This window comes from Narcine bancroftii, chromosome 7, assembly GCF_036971445.1.
Source record: "Narcine bancroftii isolate sNarBan1 chromosome 7, sNarBan1.hap1, whole genome shotgun sequence".
Classification (NCBI taxonomy): Eukaryota; Metazoa; Chordata; class Chondrichthyes; order Torpediniformes; family Narcinidae; genus Narcine; species Narcine bancroftii.
In genome coordinates this window covers 214,943,729-214,958,745 of record NC_091475.1, presented here as the reverse complement: position 1 = coordinate 214,958,745, position 15,017 = coordinate 214,943,729, and the positions used below count along the sequence as shown (strand labels likewise).

At 44.6% G+C, this 15,017-nt stretch overlaps 1 protein-coding gene across 9 annotated transcripts in view; it reads left to right on the top strand.

The window, feature by feature from the left end:
• LOC138739705 (F-box/WD repeat-containing protein 7-like) overlaps positions 1-13,571 on the top strand; it is a 149,419-nt gene extending 135,848 nt beyond the window's left edge. For 3 of the 9 annotated variants that reach the window (XM_069892296.1, XM_069892294.1, XM_069892297.1), the window contains 3 exons: positions 1,357-1,567; positions 2,516-2,572; positions 12,666-13,571. In XM_069892296.1, the coding sequence (XP_069748397.1) occupies positions 1,357-1,567; positions 2,516-2,572; positions 12,666-12,934 (537 nt within the window). In that variant the 3' untranslated portion in view covers positions 12,935-13,571. Of the gene's footprint in view, positions 1-1,356; positions 1,568-2,515; positions 2,573-5,911; positions 6,042-7,759; positions 8,098-12,665 lie in introns of all 9 variants that reach the window. The other 6 variants (XR_011342370.1, XR_011342373.1, XR_011342372.1 and 3 more) reach the window with 6 other exon arrangements.
• Positions 13,572-15,017: the final 1,446 nt, after the last annotated feature.

The following is a 15,017-nucleotide window of genomic DNA, read 5'->3' as shown; positions in this document are numbered from 1 at the left end:
TTTTCCCTAGCCTGGGAAGAAGATTGACCATTCAACTTATCTATGCCCCTCATGGTTTGATATCCCTCACCCCTACACAGCAGAGAGAAGAGTCTCAGCCTATCTAGCCTCTACTTGTACTCACGCCCACCAGCCCCAGTCATACCCCGTGAATCTTTCCTGCACCATTTCCACCTGATGTTTTTCCTATATCCGAGTGGCCAAAACTGCACACAGTGTATTCTTGAATAGCAGTGACCTGTGGGGCCACATATCCACTGGAGATGGGATTGGACCAGCAACTCCTCTCTGACCACCACAAATGTGATGGAGCTCCATGTCATGAATTTTTAAGCTACTTTGTTAATTAATAAGGGCAACGCAGTGTGTGTTTTTCGCCCAACCCCATGATGGTGCCAGAGACCTGGGTTCAACTCCGTGAGGAGTTGGTATGTTTCCTCCAGGTGCTCCAGTTTTCTCCCATACTCCAAAGACCTGTGGGGCTTGCAGGTTCATTGGTCGCGTGTGAATGGACATGTCGCAGCCTCATGGGCCAGAAGGGCCTGTTATTGTACTGCATCTCCGAATTGAAAAATGAAAGCTGAGCATGATTGCACGCAGCCCAATGAAGCCCTGTTTGATTTGCAATGTGGCACAATGGAGCAGCCGCCTTGCAGATATGGAGGTCTTCAGGCCTGTTTTCAAGTGCTGTCCGTGGAGTTTGTGTGTTCTCTCTGTTACCTCGTAGATTTCCCACATCCCAAAGATAGGTTAGTGCAGGGAGGTTGGCCATGGTAAATTACCCCAGTAGAGCTGGAATCTGGGGGGAGTTGGAGGGACAATGGAGAGAATAAATTGGGACTGATACAGGATTAGTGTCACAGGGCTTGCTGGGTTTTTTGAACAGGGTGAGTTGAAATGCCTCTGTCTGTGCTGTGCAACTGGTAGAGGAACACACAGGCTCTCTAATGTCTACAACCTGCTGTGCTCTTCCATTGACCATTTGTAGGCAGTGTAACGGAGGGACAAAGGATTGGGGATGTTTCCCCTCGCACACACCAAACCCAACAATAATCTACAACGCCTGTCAAGTAACAATACATTCAGCAGCTGTTTGTAAACAGGCCAAAGTAGAGTTTGTGTTGGTGACACCACACAAATGCAGGTGGTGTAATAAATGCAGGTGAACCATCCATCATATCCACGTTCTCTCTCAAGATGTTGCTCACGAGCTGCCTTCATTTGCTGGGTGGCTGATAAGTTCTGTGAATCCCATTGGATGTGTTACCATGTTAAAGGTGCTGCTAAATACCTGTTAATGTGATGCAAAATGATCTGCTTGTGTCTTTAATGATTCCTTTCCTTGACTTTGCACAGTATGATGGCATACATATAGTCAGCGGGTCTCTTGACACATCCATACGAGTGTGGGATGCAGAAAATGGCAATTGTTTGCACACTTTAATGGGCCACCAGTCATTGACCAGTGGGATGGAGCTGAAGGATAATATCCTCGTGTCTGGGAATGCTGACTCCACAGTGAAAATCTGGGACATCAAGACAGGTCAATGTCTGCAGACGTTACAAGGTGAGTTTCAGAGAATTGTAACAGGCTGATCAACAGTCAGCAGGTGGCCCTGCACGTACTGGGAGCTCTCTAGCTCTCCCCCTCTAGCTGAAGGTGGGGCTTGCCTAAATCTACAACACTAGCATCATGGAGGTAAAGATTTTTAGACCCTAAGACACAGCAGCACAGTAGCGTTGCGGTTAGTGGAATGCTGTTACAGCGCCACTAACCGGGGTTTGAATCCAGCACCGTCTAAGGAATTTGTACCTTCTCCCCCAAGTCTCGTGTGTTTCTTCCGGGTGCTGTGGTTTCCTCCTACCGTTCAAAACCTACAGGAGTTGTAGGTTAATTGGGTGTAAATGGGTGACATGAGCTTGTGGGTGGGAAGGACCTGCTACTGTTGTAAGTGTGATCATTTAAATATAAATAGGTTATTCAGCCCATCGAGTCTGCCTGCCTTTCAATCATGAGCTGATCCATTTTCGGACTCAGCCCCACTGCCCGGCCTTCTCCTCAGTGTTACCAAGTGTCATCGTGAAGGAATCACTTCATAGGGTGCCAGAGTTTATAAAACACAAGTCAGCACGGATCACCTCCAGGCACCACTTCATCCTTGTCAAATCTGGCCTGTGTCTGATCAAAAGCAAAAATCCTCAACTCCATCCTCAAACAATGACAGTCAATAACCCAGGCACTAAGATGCCTTTCCACAGCCACAGCTGCTTTCCACACAGTTCAGTAGCTTTAGTCTGGGGGCAGCACCACCTTCGTGGGTTTGCTGATTCAGATTGAGGGGAGCGGCCCCTCCGGGAGAGTGGGACATTGTAACTTTGACAAGTGGCTTCAGCAAACCGAGACGCCATGAGGGAGGTTCGTGCAGATATTGCAGGGGCTCCAGCAAAGGTATTTTTAAAGCCCACAGCCATGCTGGAGGATTGGAAGTTCACAACTATTGTTCTGTTGTTTTAGAATACTGCAAGAATAATCCAGAAAAATATAGGCCGGTGAAACTGACATCTGTAGTCGGTAAGTTACTAGAAGGTGTTCTTGGAGATTGGATGTACAAGTACTCGGATAGGCAGGGACTGATTAGGATTAGTCATCCTGGCTTTCTGCCCGGTAGGTCATGTCTAACCAAACTGGTAGGCTGGTACAATAAGGTCAGGCACATGAAGGCAAGACAAATGGAGGATTGTGGCTGTAAAGATAGGGAAGGTTTAGATTATTGAGTAGGTTTATATAGTTTGGCACAACATCAGGGCCGAAGGGCCTGTACTGTGCCGTAATGTTCTGTGTACTCTGTTCTAAACTAATAAGAGATTTTCAAGGAGGTTATCAGGAAAGTTGATGAATTGAAAGTTGTGGATGGTGTCTACATGGACTTCAGTAAGGCCTTTGACAAGGTCCCTCATGGGAGGTTAGTCACAAAAGTTCAGAATGCTAGGTATTCTGGGGAGGTCGTCAAATGTTGACATTGGCTACACAGGAGTAGCCAGATGCTGGTAGTGGATAGTTGTTTCTCAGACTGGAGGCCTGTGACGAGTGGTGGGGCTCAGGGATCGGTGCTGGGACCCTTGTTGTTTGTCATCTATATCAATGATGTGGATGATAAGGTGGTCAATTGGATCAGCAAGTTTGCAGATGACAGTAAGGCCCACCACTCATCACAGGCCTCCAGTCTGAGAAGCAATCATCCACCTACACTCTCTGGCTTCTCCATAAAGCCAAACTGCGTTCACTACCTCAACATGAATACCAAGTGTTAATGGGAAGGTAGAGGACTGGGAAGCTTTTAAAAGCCCACAGAAAGCAACTTCGAAAGTCATTGGGAAGGAAAAGATGAACTTTGAAATAAGGCTCTTGAAATAGGATACGAAAAGCTGGTTTTTTAATGATTAAAAGAAGAGACAAGAATAAATAAAGGACCGATAGAAAATGATATTGGAGAAACTAATGGGAGATATGGAGATGGCAGAGGAAGTGAACAAGTATTTTGCATCAATCTTCACTATGGAAGACATCAGCGATGTACCGGAATTTCAAAGGTGTCAGGGAAGAGAGATGAATGTGGTCCCAATCACTCGAGAGGTGTTTGGAAAGTTGAATGGTCTAAGAGTAGATAAGCCTTCCTGGAATTGGACATTTTTGCGTCTGCAGTTTCACGCCCACATCTTGGCAAAGGATGTTTGGCCGTCGGACATTTTAGCAAATCAAAACAAGACTTTTGGAGGCCTAGGACATTTTGGCACCAATCAAAACAATGAATATAAAATGATCAAATTAGTTAATTGATTTGTTTTATTAAAAACTAGCAGGATACCCAGCGTTGCCCGAGAAATAAAACACTTGGGCTTGACGTTGTTCCCCGCTGCCTTCCCCTTGCCTGTCTGGAAGCATCAACAGTGAGGCGAGACAAATGTTCCTCTTGCTTTCGGCTTTGACTAACTCTACGGCTTGTGAAGAGCTTCTGCCAATGTGGCCTCGCTTTTTTAGGCCCAGATTGAACTGGGTTTGGCCACTTGTTTTTATTCAGAATGTACATTGAGGCACAGCCTGGTAACTAATTGAGGTGACCCTGGTACAAATTCCATTTTTAAAAAACTTTTGAACTTCATATGACCTTAAGGTCAATATGTTCATGACTTCAGCATCAAATGTTACCCGCTACTGAACCTCCTTGGACATTTCTAGAGGGCTCCATATTGATTTGCATGGAAAACAGGGGAACCTATACAAATATAGGTTAGATTGTTTATTGACAAAATTAATCGATTAAGTCAAAATTATGGGCAAGGCCTCGTACATACTCTCATGGTTCTTTCTCTCCATAGGAAGACACTATTGTCAGGATTCTTTGTTCCGCACATAATTATTCATCTTGCACTGGGGAGTGGCCAGTTATAGTTCATAATAAGCATCTCTTCCCTTTTTAACTTTCCTCATGCCATCAGTGAACTTGCAAATGGTTGGATGGTGCATCCCTAACTCTGTGTAAATTTGTCTGTGAGCTGCCTCTGCGTGGATGTTGGTTTTATTCTCTCCACTTGAGGTCCTCTCAGAAAGATTCCATAAATATAGAGGAAACAGCGGAGGCACCTTCTATACCTATTTCTATTTCATCATCCGATATAATTATCCCCCAACCCATGTAAGAGTTCTGGGAGTTGATCAGGCAAAAAGTCAAGTGCATCCACGTGAGTTTCAAAGTTGTTCACTGGCACAAAACTGAGAGAGAGGCCCACTGTAGCTTTGAGGGTGAAGTCTGTGTCGTTATTGTGGAGCTGACTTGCTCCTATGCATTTCCAATGCTTATGAACATGATGATTCAAATGATAGAAGCAGCTTTTAATTCTACTTCGACTGATTAAGCAGAAGAACCTTGGTTTTGCTGATTGATTTCGCTAATCACTTCACTATTTTTCATATACCTGCTTTGAGTCTCCTTCTTAACCAAGGCCTAAGTATCTCTGGAAAATAAACATTCCTTGTACCTGTTAGCCTTGCTTTTAATTCTGACGGGAACATGTACATTGTGTAGAAGCAGTCCCTGGGTTACGAATGAGACCTATTCCTAAGTCTGTCTTTAAGTTTAATTTGTAGGTAAGTCAGAACAGGTACATACGATTCTTATTTAGCTTTGGAGACGTGGTTAGAAGGATAAATAAGAGAAACTTTAACCCAAATATAAAGTTACACACTCAAGACAATGTTAACGTCAACGTGATCCGACTTAAAATGACGGATGGCATTCTCCTTCCTCGAGCCGATGAAGCTGCTCATAGTCCATTCTTAACCCGGGGACTTGCTGTACTCTCAAAAATGGCCTCCCACTTACCAAGCCAAACTTCACCAGAAAACAATCTGTCCCAATCCACACATGTCACATCTTTTCTGATTAAACTGGCATTTCTCTAATTTAGAATGGCAACATGAGTACCCTTTCCCTAACTGTCTTCAAATTAATAATATTACAATATTAGCTCCAACGTGTTCCCTTACACACAATTCCCTGTCTCGTTCCACAATAGGAGGTTCAGTTTTAGTTGGGACCTCTACATATTGATGTTTCCCAAACACATTTGATAAACCCTAACCCATCCAACCTTTTACAGTATGAAACTCTCAGTCAATATGTGGAACGGCAGTCATGGCAAAGAAAGTGTTGTTTCAATGGTGCAGACAGATGAATTGGTGGTCCTGGAGTTCAAGCCATGTGAAAACCACTTTTAGCCTTTTTTTTTCTTCTTCACGATACTCCTCAAGGGATTCCTGTGAACCTGTCTGCCTGTATCTAATATATGCCTCCTTTTCTTAATGATCTGTGCATCTATATCTTGTTCACTGATACCTCTGTTACCCGACCAGCTTCATTCCCCAGAAAGAGACATGATTCGCAAAGGCAGCGCTGTTAGCAAGATGCTATTACAGCGCCGATGACTCAGGGATCAAGTCTGGCGCTGTCTATAAGGAGTTAGTACGTTCTCCCCGTGTCTGCGTGAGTTTCAACCCACTATTCAAAAACAGATGGTTATTTATTTGGGTGGCACGGGCTCATGGGTCGGAAAGGCCTGTTTACTGGGCTGAATGTCTAAATTTAATTTTAAAAATGTTTAAAAGTTATTTGCTATCTCTTTACAAATTTGCTCCTCAACTCCCGCTGAATATGGGGAGATCCATAATACAATCTCATATAACCTCAGCAGAAGAACCCTCGATCTGCCCTGGCTAACAACACCACCCTTCCCCCCTTTCATCCCTAAAAGCCTGGAACATAGAGCTACCAGTCCTGCCCCTCCTGCAACCAAGTGTTATTAATGGCTACAGAGTCATAGCTCCATGTGCTGATCTGCCTTTTCCACAATACCCCTTGCATTGTAATAGACGCACTCAGAACATTATTCACACCGTGCTTAGCCTTTCAATATTGGTCTTTGTCTACAGGCTGATACGCTCTATCAATAACACCAGAGACTAGAGTGGGAAACGATAGGCTTTAATACACTTTAGATTGTAGCTGGCCCGATTCCATGTGCTCGAATGGAGGATGGGGAGGAAGGTTGACCTTTATGGCCAGGTCACCAGGGGAAGAGTTACAAGGGAGCGAGTCATCAGTGGCGGGCCAGATTTCCATACACAGTCACATACATACATACGTACGTATCACCACACAGGCCTAACAACATCTTTTTCCACAACCACTCCATTCTCTGCTCTGGCTCTCTAGTTCCCATCTCCCTGCGTCACCTGTTTAAATCCCGAGGCACAGTGCCAGCAAACCTTCTCACAAGGATCTTTGTCTCTCTCCAGTCCTACTGTCCCTGGACTGATTCAAACATCTGCAGCCCTCCCACACTATTACATTGGTCACGGAATAAGATGTATTATCTTTCTATTTTTAGCATGTGGCTCAGGAATAATGCAGAATTCACAACCCTGGGAGTACTTTCCATAAACCTAGCACCTAACTCCTTGAACGCACTTTGCAGGACCTGGACACCCTTCTGACCCATATTTGGATGGGGAATGAGATCGAGGGTTCAAGGAGAGACAACTCTGGGAACGTGGTTGCAGTAAACCATGAACTATATCCCCTACAGGAAACAAATACACAACAGAAGACATGTACATTAACTTTACAGTTACTATAACTACAGAGGGTTAAAGCAAATAATACCAGCCACCCCTCCCCTGGCAAACAGGTGTGGCACTCAAAGAAGCTGTTTACAAGTTAGATCAGACGACCCACGATGGTTCCCCTTGAGGTCCGACCCATCGACGTGCCTCACAATTAGTTCCCCAGGTGAGGTGGATATGACCTTTGACCTCGTGTCCTGTCTGATCAGTAATGTGGCCCTCATGTTACACCATGTCAATGTTCCTCCATAGACCATGACATCTGGCTGCTCATCCTCCCACTTGAGAATGCTATGGACTTAATCCAAGACGTCCCCGACGTTGGCACAGGGGAGGAGGGGAGGGCACATCCTATCAGGAGACTGGATCTCATCTACATAATCTATCTGTACACACTCCCGCCCCCTGCCCCTTCCCTACTGAGCCAAAGAGCCAGATTCTGTTCCAGACACCTGACCACTGTGGCTTGTCACTGGTAGGTTGTCCCTCTCAGCAGTATCCAAAACAGTATACCTGTTATTGAGGGAAATGGCCACAGGTGAACTCTGTACTGACTGCCTGTTCCCTTTCCCTCTTTAGGTAGCAGGGATCTGGGGAGTGTTGAAGAGGAGAGGCCATAATGCATCTGGTTCTGGGGAATGAACCTGGTCAGGAGGCAAACCTTTTTTAATTAAAGATTCTCAATCAACATGGAGTTACAAAACACAAAATCAAAGAAACATGACAGATATATAGAATGAAATACCAGAACAGAACTACATGTTAATATACAAAGAAGGAAGAATCAACATAATATCAAATTCTGCCCTATTGTTTATAAATACAAAATTACACAACGTGCCGATCCTTCAAAGAAAAGTAGGAAAACAGAAAAAGAGCAAGACCCCCTTCCCCAAAGGAAAAGAGAAAAAGGAGAGGTAATTCTCCCATATAATGTGACAAAATCATCAGTTTTCCAAAAGCATTACATACAGATGAAACATGACATGATTCATCCAGAGCTTACTTCCTCCATTAAGGGATAAATGTCTTGACATAGACGTCACTAGGGATACTGGAGATCGTGGTATTGAGAGCGGAGGGGAAGTCATCAAAGGTTAACCCCGTACATCTCAAATACATATTCTTCAAAACATGAAACAATTTCTGAGGTTGTTAGCGATCTTCTCCAGAACACAACTATACATTTCTGACTTTCAGTGGGACAGACTCAGTTGGGAAACAGATTTCCAAGTCATGGCTATACATTTCCTGGCCCCCGCTAAAGCAAGTTTAACAAATTTCAACTGATATTTCAACAGCCTCATTATCTGCTCATTTCCCCAATAAAAACAATTCTGGCACCTGAGGGTATTGAATTCCAGTAATTTGTTCCAGGAGATTCCCCATATCTTCCCAGAAGGATCTCACCTTGGAGCACGACCAGGTCGAATGCATAAAGGTCCCTACATCTTGACTGCATCAAAAACATGAATTGGATAATTCAGATTTCAATGTATTTAATTTTTTTTTGGAGTAAGGTACAGCTGATGCAGAAAAAAAATATATTACACCACTCGATACCTTACATTAATTGTATTGCTCATGGTGACCTCTCAGTGAGGGAGCATTTTGGGGAGATCTACCACAACTCCCTGAGCTTTAGCGTAGCTCTGGAAAAGGATAAAAGCAGACAAACTGGGAAAGTGTTTAACTGGGGAAGGGCTAATTACGATGGGATGAGGCAGGATTTAGAGAGAATAAATTGGAAACAAATATTCACAGAAGAAAGCATGGAACTAATGTGGAGGAAGATTAGGGACCCACTTGTGCTGGGTTCAGGATAGGTTTGTCCAATGGGACAGGGAAAAGAAGGTACAATAGGGAACCGTGGTGGATGAAACAGGTGAGGCAGCTAGTTAACAGGAAGAAGGAAGCATATATTAAATATAGATAGCAGGAAACAGGAAGGGCTCGTGAGAAATGTATGGTAGCCAGGAAGGAGCTTAAGAAAGGACTTGGGAGTGTTTGAAAGGGGAATGAGAAGGCATTATCATGTAGGATTAAGGAGAACCCCAATGCGTTCTATGTATGTGAGAACAGAAGGATGACAAGAATGAAGGTGGGGCCACTAAAGGATAAAGGAGGCAACATGTACCTCAAGATGGAGGATGTTGGGGAGGTCCTAAATAGTAGCTATGATCTTTGAATCCTCTTTGACCGCAGGGGAGGTCCCAAAGGATTAGAGAATGGCAAATGTAATCCTGTTGTATAAAAATAGGGAGAATTCTGGGAACTATAGACCAGTGAGTCTTGCATCAGTGGTGTGCAAATGAAGTTTAGAACCTGAGCATTTGGAGAAGTCCATTCTACTCAAGGATAGTCAGCAGAGCTTTGTGAAGGGAAGATCATGCCTCACAGTACAATTAAGTTTTTTCAGAAGGTAACAAAATAAATTGATGAGGGTCAGGGTGGTAGATATGGTCTACATTAATTTTAATGAGGCATTTGACAAGATCTCCCATGAGAGATTTCAGAAAATCTTGTGGCATGGGATCCATTCGACTTGGCTGTGGGGATATTTTAAAAAATAGCTTGTAGCCAGAGAGTAGTAGTGGAAGGAAAGTATTCAGCCTGGAGGTCGGTGACTAGTTGGGTGGTCGCAGGGATCTGTTCTGGGACCCCTGCTCTTTGTGATGTTTATAAATGACCTGGATGAAGAGGCGGAAGGATGGGTCAGTAAGTTTGTGGATGGAGCTGAAGGTTGTCGAAGGTGACAAGAGGATATAGACAGGATGCAGAGTTGGCTGGAAAAGTGGCAGATGGAGTTCAATCCGGACAAGTGTGAGGTGATGCATTTGGGAAGGACAAACCAGAAGGGTTAATGGTCAGTAACTTAGGAGTGTGGATGAACAGAGGGTCCAAATCCATTCCATCCATCAAGGTCACCGCACAGGTTGATAGGATAGTTAAAAAGACCTATGGGATGCTGGGCTTCATTAACGGAGGGATTGAGTTCAAGAGTTGACTACAAATCTCTGGTTGGAACACACTTAGAGTACTGTGTTCAGTTCTGGTCACTTTATTACAGGAAGGATGTGGAAGCTGTGGAGATAGTGCAGAGGAGATTTACCAGGATGTTGCTTGGATTAGAAGTCTTATGAGGCAAGGTTAGCAGAGCTGGGACTTTATCTTTGAGCGAAGAGGTGATGATATTAAATGTCAAATGGGGTTCTGGTTCAAAGAAGTGGTATGAGGAGTATAAAAATTGCAAGAAAACCCTCAGGAAAGAAAAAGAAGACATGAGGTTGCTTTGGCAGACAATATGAAGGAAAATCCTAAACATTTGTACAGGTATATTAAGAGCAGAAGGATAGTAAGGGAGTCGGCTTTGTATGGAACCAAAAGAGAAGGGGGAGATCGTAAATATATTTTTTATCATCAGTATTCTCTTGGGAAGTAAGGAAAACAAGCAATGAGGTCATGGAACCGATACGAATTAAAGAGGAGGAAGTGCTTGCTGTCTCAAAACAAATAAGGGTGGATAAATCCCTAGGGCCTGACAAGATATTCCCTCAGACCTTGAGGGAGGCTCATGTAGAACTTGCAGGGGCCCTGGCAGAAATATTTAAAATGTCCTTGGCCATGGGTGAGGTGCCAGAGGATTGGAGGGTAACTCACGTTGTTCCGTTGTTTAAAAAAGGCTCCAAAAGTAACCCTGGAAATGATAGGCCAGTGAGCCTGACATCAGTGGAAGGTAAATTATTGGAAGGTGTTCTAAGAAATCAGATACACAATTATTTGGATAGCCAGAAACTGATTAAGGTTAGTCAGCATGGCTTTGTGCATGGTAAGCTGCATTTAACCAAAGAGTTTTTTGAGGAGGTTACCAGGAAAGTTGATGAAGGAAATGTTACATGGACTTTAGTCAAGCCTTTGACAAGGTCCCTCATGGGAGTTTAGTCAGGAAGGTTAAGACGTTACTTATGCATGGTGAAGGAGTGAACTGGGAGAAGCCAGAGAGTCGTGGTGGATGATTCTTCTCAGACTGGAGGCCTTTGACTAGTGCTGTGCCTCAGGGATCGGTGCTGGGACCATTGTTTTTTGTCATTTATATCAATGATCTGGATGATAATGTGGTCAATTGGATCAGCAAGATTTCTGATGATACAAAGACGGAGACGTTGTGGACAGCGAGGAAGATTTTCAAAGCTTGCAGAGGGATCTGGACCAGCTGAGAAAATGGCAGATGGGATTTAATGCAGACAAGTGTGAGGTGTTGCATTTTGGAAGGACAAACCAAGAAAGGACACACACAGTAAATGGTCTGGTACTGAGGAGTGCGGTAGGACAGGGATCTGGAAATACAGATACATAATTCAATGAAAGTGGCGTCTCAGGTGGACAGGGTTGTAAAGAGAACTTTTGGCATATTGGCCTTCAGGAGTTGGGATGTTATGGTAACGTTGTATAAGACATTTAAGGAAAAATTGGATGGGAGGGGAATGGAGGGTCATGGGCAGGGTGCAGGTAGGTGGGATTGGAGGAGAGTACCTGGTTCGGTGTGGACTAGAAGGCCCAAAATGGCATGTTTCCATGCTGTAGTTGTTATATGGTTATTGGTGAGGCCAAAAGATGAATAAGATTGAAAGATGCAGAGAAGATTTACTAGGATGTTGCTTAGACTTCAGGAACTGAGTTACAGGGAAAGATTAAACAGGTTAGGAATTTATTCCTGGAGCGAAGAAGAATGAGGGGAGATTTGATCGAGGTATTTAAAATTATGAGGGGGTAGACAGAGTAAATGTAGGTCGGCTTTTTCCACTGAGGGCAGGTGAGATACAAACCAGAGGACGTGGGTTAAGGGTGAAAGGGGACGAGTTTAGGGGGAACTTCCTCACATAGAGAATGGTGGGGGTGTGGGACGAGCTGCCAGCTGAAGTGAATGTGGGCTCAGTTTCAACATTTAGAAAAATTTGGTATATAGGTGGAAGGGTATGGAGAACTATGGACCGGGTGCAGGTCAGTGGGACGAGGCAGAATGATAGTTTGGCACAAACTAGAAGGACCAAAGGACTTGTTTCTGTGCTGTAATGTTCAATGGTTCTAATAGAGTTCTACAAGATTCTGATAGACATAGATACGGTGGACGGTCAGCACTTGTTTCACAGGGCAGGATCAGCAAACACCAGAGGACCCGTGTACAAAGTGAAGGGAGGGAAGTTTAGGGGAAACGTCAGAGGTAAGTCGCAGAGAGTTGTGGGGGCCTGGAATGCCTCGCCAGGGATGGTGGTGGAGGCTGGAACATTAGGGGCATTTAAGAGACTCTGAGGCACGTCGATGAATGAAAAATAGAGGGTTATAGGGTAGGAGGGTTTAACATTTTTCTTTTGGTAGGAATATATAGGTTGGCACAACATCATGGGCCAAAGAGCTTGTCCTGTGCTGTAGTGTTCAGCCTTCTCTGAAAGGCACCTTCTAAATGCAAGTCTTCTTCCCCAAACAGGTCCGAACAAACACCAGAGTGCTGTTACCTGCCTGCAGTTCATCCAGAAGTTTGTTGTCACTAGTTCGGACGATGGGACAGTTAAATTATGGGACCTTAAAACTGGTGAATTCATTCGCAATCTTGTGGCACTTGAGAGTGGCGGCAGTGGAGGGGTTGTATGGAGACTCCGTGCATCGAAGACAAAACTCATTTGTGCAGTGGGCAGTCGGAATGGAACGGAGGAGACCAAGCTGTTGGTGCTGGACTTTGATGTGGACATGAAATGAGGCTGGTGTGCTGCTGTGCACCTCGAACCATCCCTGTCGCGGGCAGCAAGATGCATCAAACTCCACGCTGTCCATTCCAATCTGCCAAAGAAGACTTGACCTTGAGGGATAACCAGAGCAGGATGTGGAGAGACCCATCAGTGGGTCGTGGTTCCCCTCGGGCAGGAGGAACTGGTCTGCCTTTGCAAGCTGACAGCACTTGAGCTGGGAACAATTTGGGAAATATTTAAAGCACCTTAGAACTGAGCCATCACAGGACATCCATCTGTGCCGATGACCAGACACTTGGAGACACTTTAGAGACTTGCCAAAATTGTTAGTATCAGAAACTTGTATATAAAATGGTTCTATCTGTATATTATATAAAAGTGTATCTATGTGATGAATGAGGTAAATCATCTTAACTATGTCTATATATTGTTAGTGTGGGAAACTTGTGTGTTCCAGAGAGCTGGATGCTGAAGGATGTGTGTGTGTGCGTGTGTACTGGTGTGTAAGGATTTTCACTCTCCCCCCCTCACCCTTCTCCTCTCCTGTCCCTCCTGTATAACACTTTGGGATTAAAACCACAGCATTATGCTGTAAATGGTGCGCTTTTATTGAAAAGAAAGGAAAAAATAAAACAATTTGAAGTAGACTGGTTTCTGCTCCAAACCTCCCCCGCCTCCCCCATCCTTTCCTCTGTGCAGGCAGCCACTGGCGTGGAGGGTCAGCCTTGGTATAAGATGGTCATTAAAAGATGGTCATTAAAAGACGCATCCAGGAAACGGCCCCTTTGGCCCCCTCAGTCTGCACTGACCGCTTAACTAATTCTGACCCATATCCTATGTGACAGTGTTAACCTAGTGGCCATTGCCACTGACCCAGGTTCAAACCTGAAGTCTGTAAGGAGTTTGTATGTTACTGCTCTGCTGGCGTGTTCCATCGAATGCTCCAGTTACTTCCCCATTTCAAAGATGAATGGGATTAGCTCGTTAATTGGTTGCATGGGGGGTGTTTGGGTGGCATTGGCTTGTGAGCTGAAAAAGGACAGTTACCATGCTGTAGCCCCCCATCAACTGAGGGACTGGACTAGATGGGCCAGCAGGTTTGGTGCTGTTTGGTTGTCTGGTTCTCGAACCCTGTACAGTACCGGCTGTTATGCAGATCCATGTAAACCTAGATAACGTGTACACGGACAATTCCAGCGGACATCTATTTAAACTGAGTGGAGGAAAGTTTAGGGGAGATGTCAGAGAAGTCTTTTACACATAGAGTGCTGGATATCTGGAATCCTTTGCTGGAGATGGTGATGGAGGCTGGTAAAATAAGGGACATTTAAAACCAGATTGGCACATGGATGTATGAATAATAGAGGGTAATGGGGTGAGATAGAGGAGGGTTATATTGGAGTTGGTTTACATAGGTCAGCAAATCAAAAAGCTTGTACTGAGCTGCATTCGAGAACGCACCACACAGGGCTTTCCTCTTTGGAGTGATGAACAATGGAGATGTATACGATTATAAGGGACATTGATAGGGTGGACAGCCAGCACCTGGTGAGACAGTTACCATATAACCATTTACAGCGCGGAAACAGGCCATGTCGGCCCTTTGAGTCCATGCTGATTCACTTGGACAACTCCACTAGCTCAACCCTCCAACCCCCTCACATCCATGTACACATCCAACCATCTCTTAAATGACAGAAAGGACCCTGCCGCAATGATCTCCTCTATTCTCTTCTGCCACCACTCTCTGAGTGAAGAAGCATCCTCTAACATTTCTCCTCTAACATTTCTCCTAAAGTTTTGCCCCCTTACTCTTAACTTATGCCCTCTTGTTCCAACCGCCCCTGCCCTCAGGGGAAAGAGTCTATTTACGTCATTCCCTAATTTTAAGTACCTCTATCAAATCCCCTCTCAGCCGTCTACGTCCCAATGAATAAAGTCCCAGTCTCCTTAATCTTTCTCCGTACTCTAGATGCTGTAAGCCAGGCAACATCCTTGTAAATCTTCTTTGCACCCTCTCCACCTTATCTATATCCTTCCTATAATTTGGAGACCAGAACTGAGCCCAGTACTCCAAACCTGGCCTCACCGAT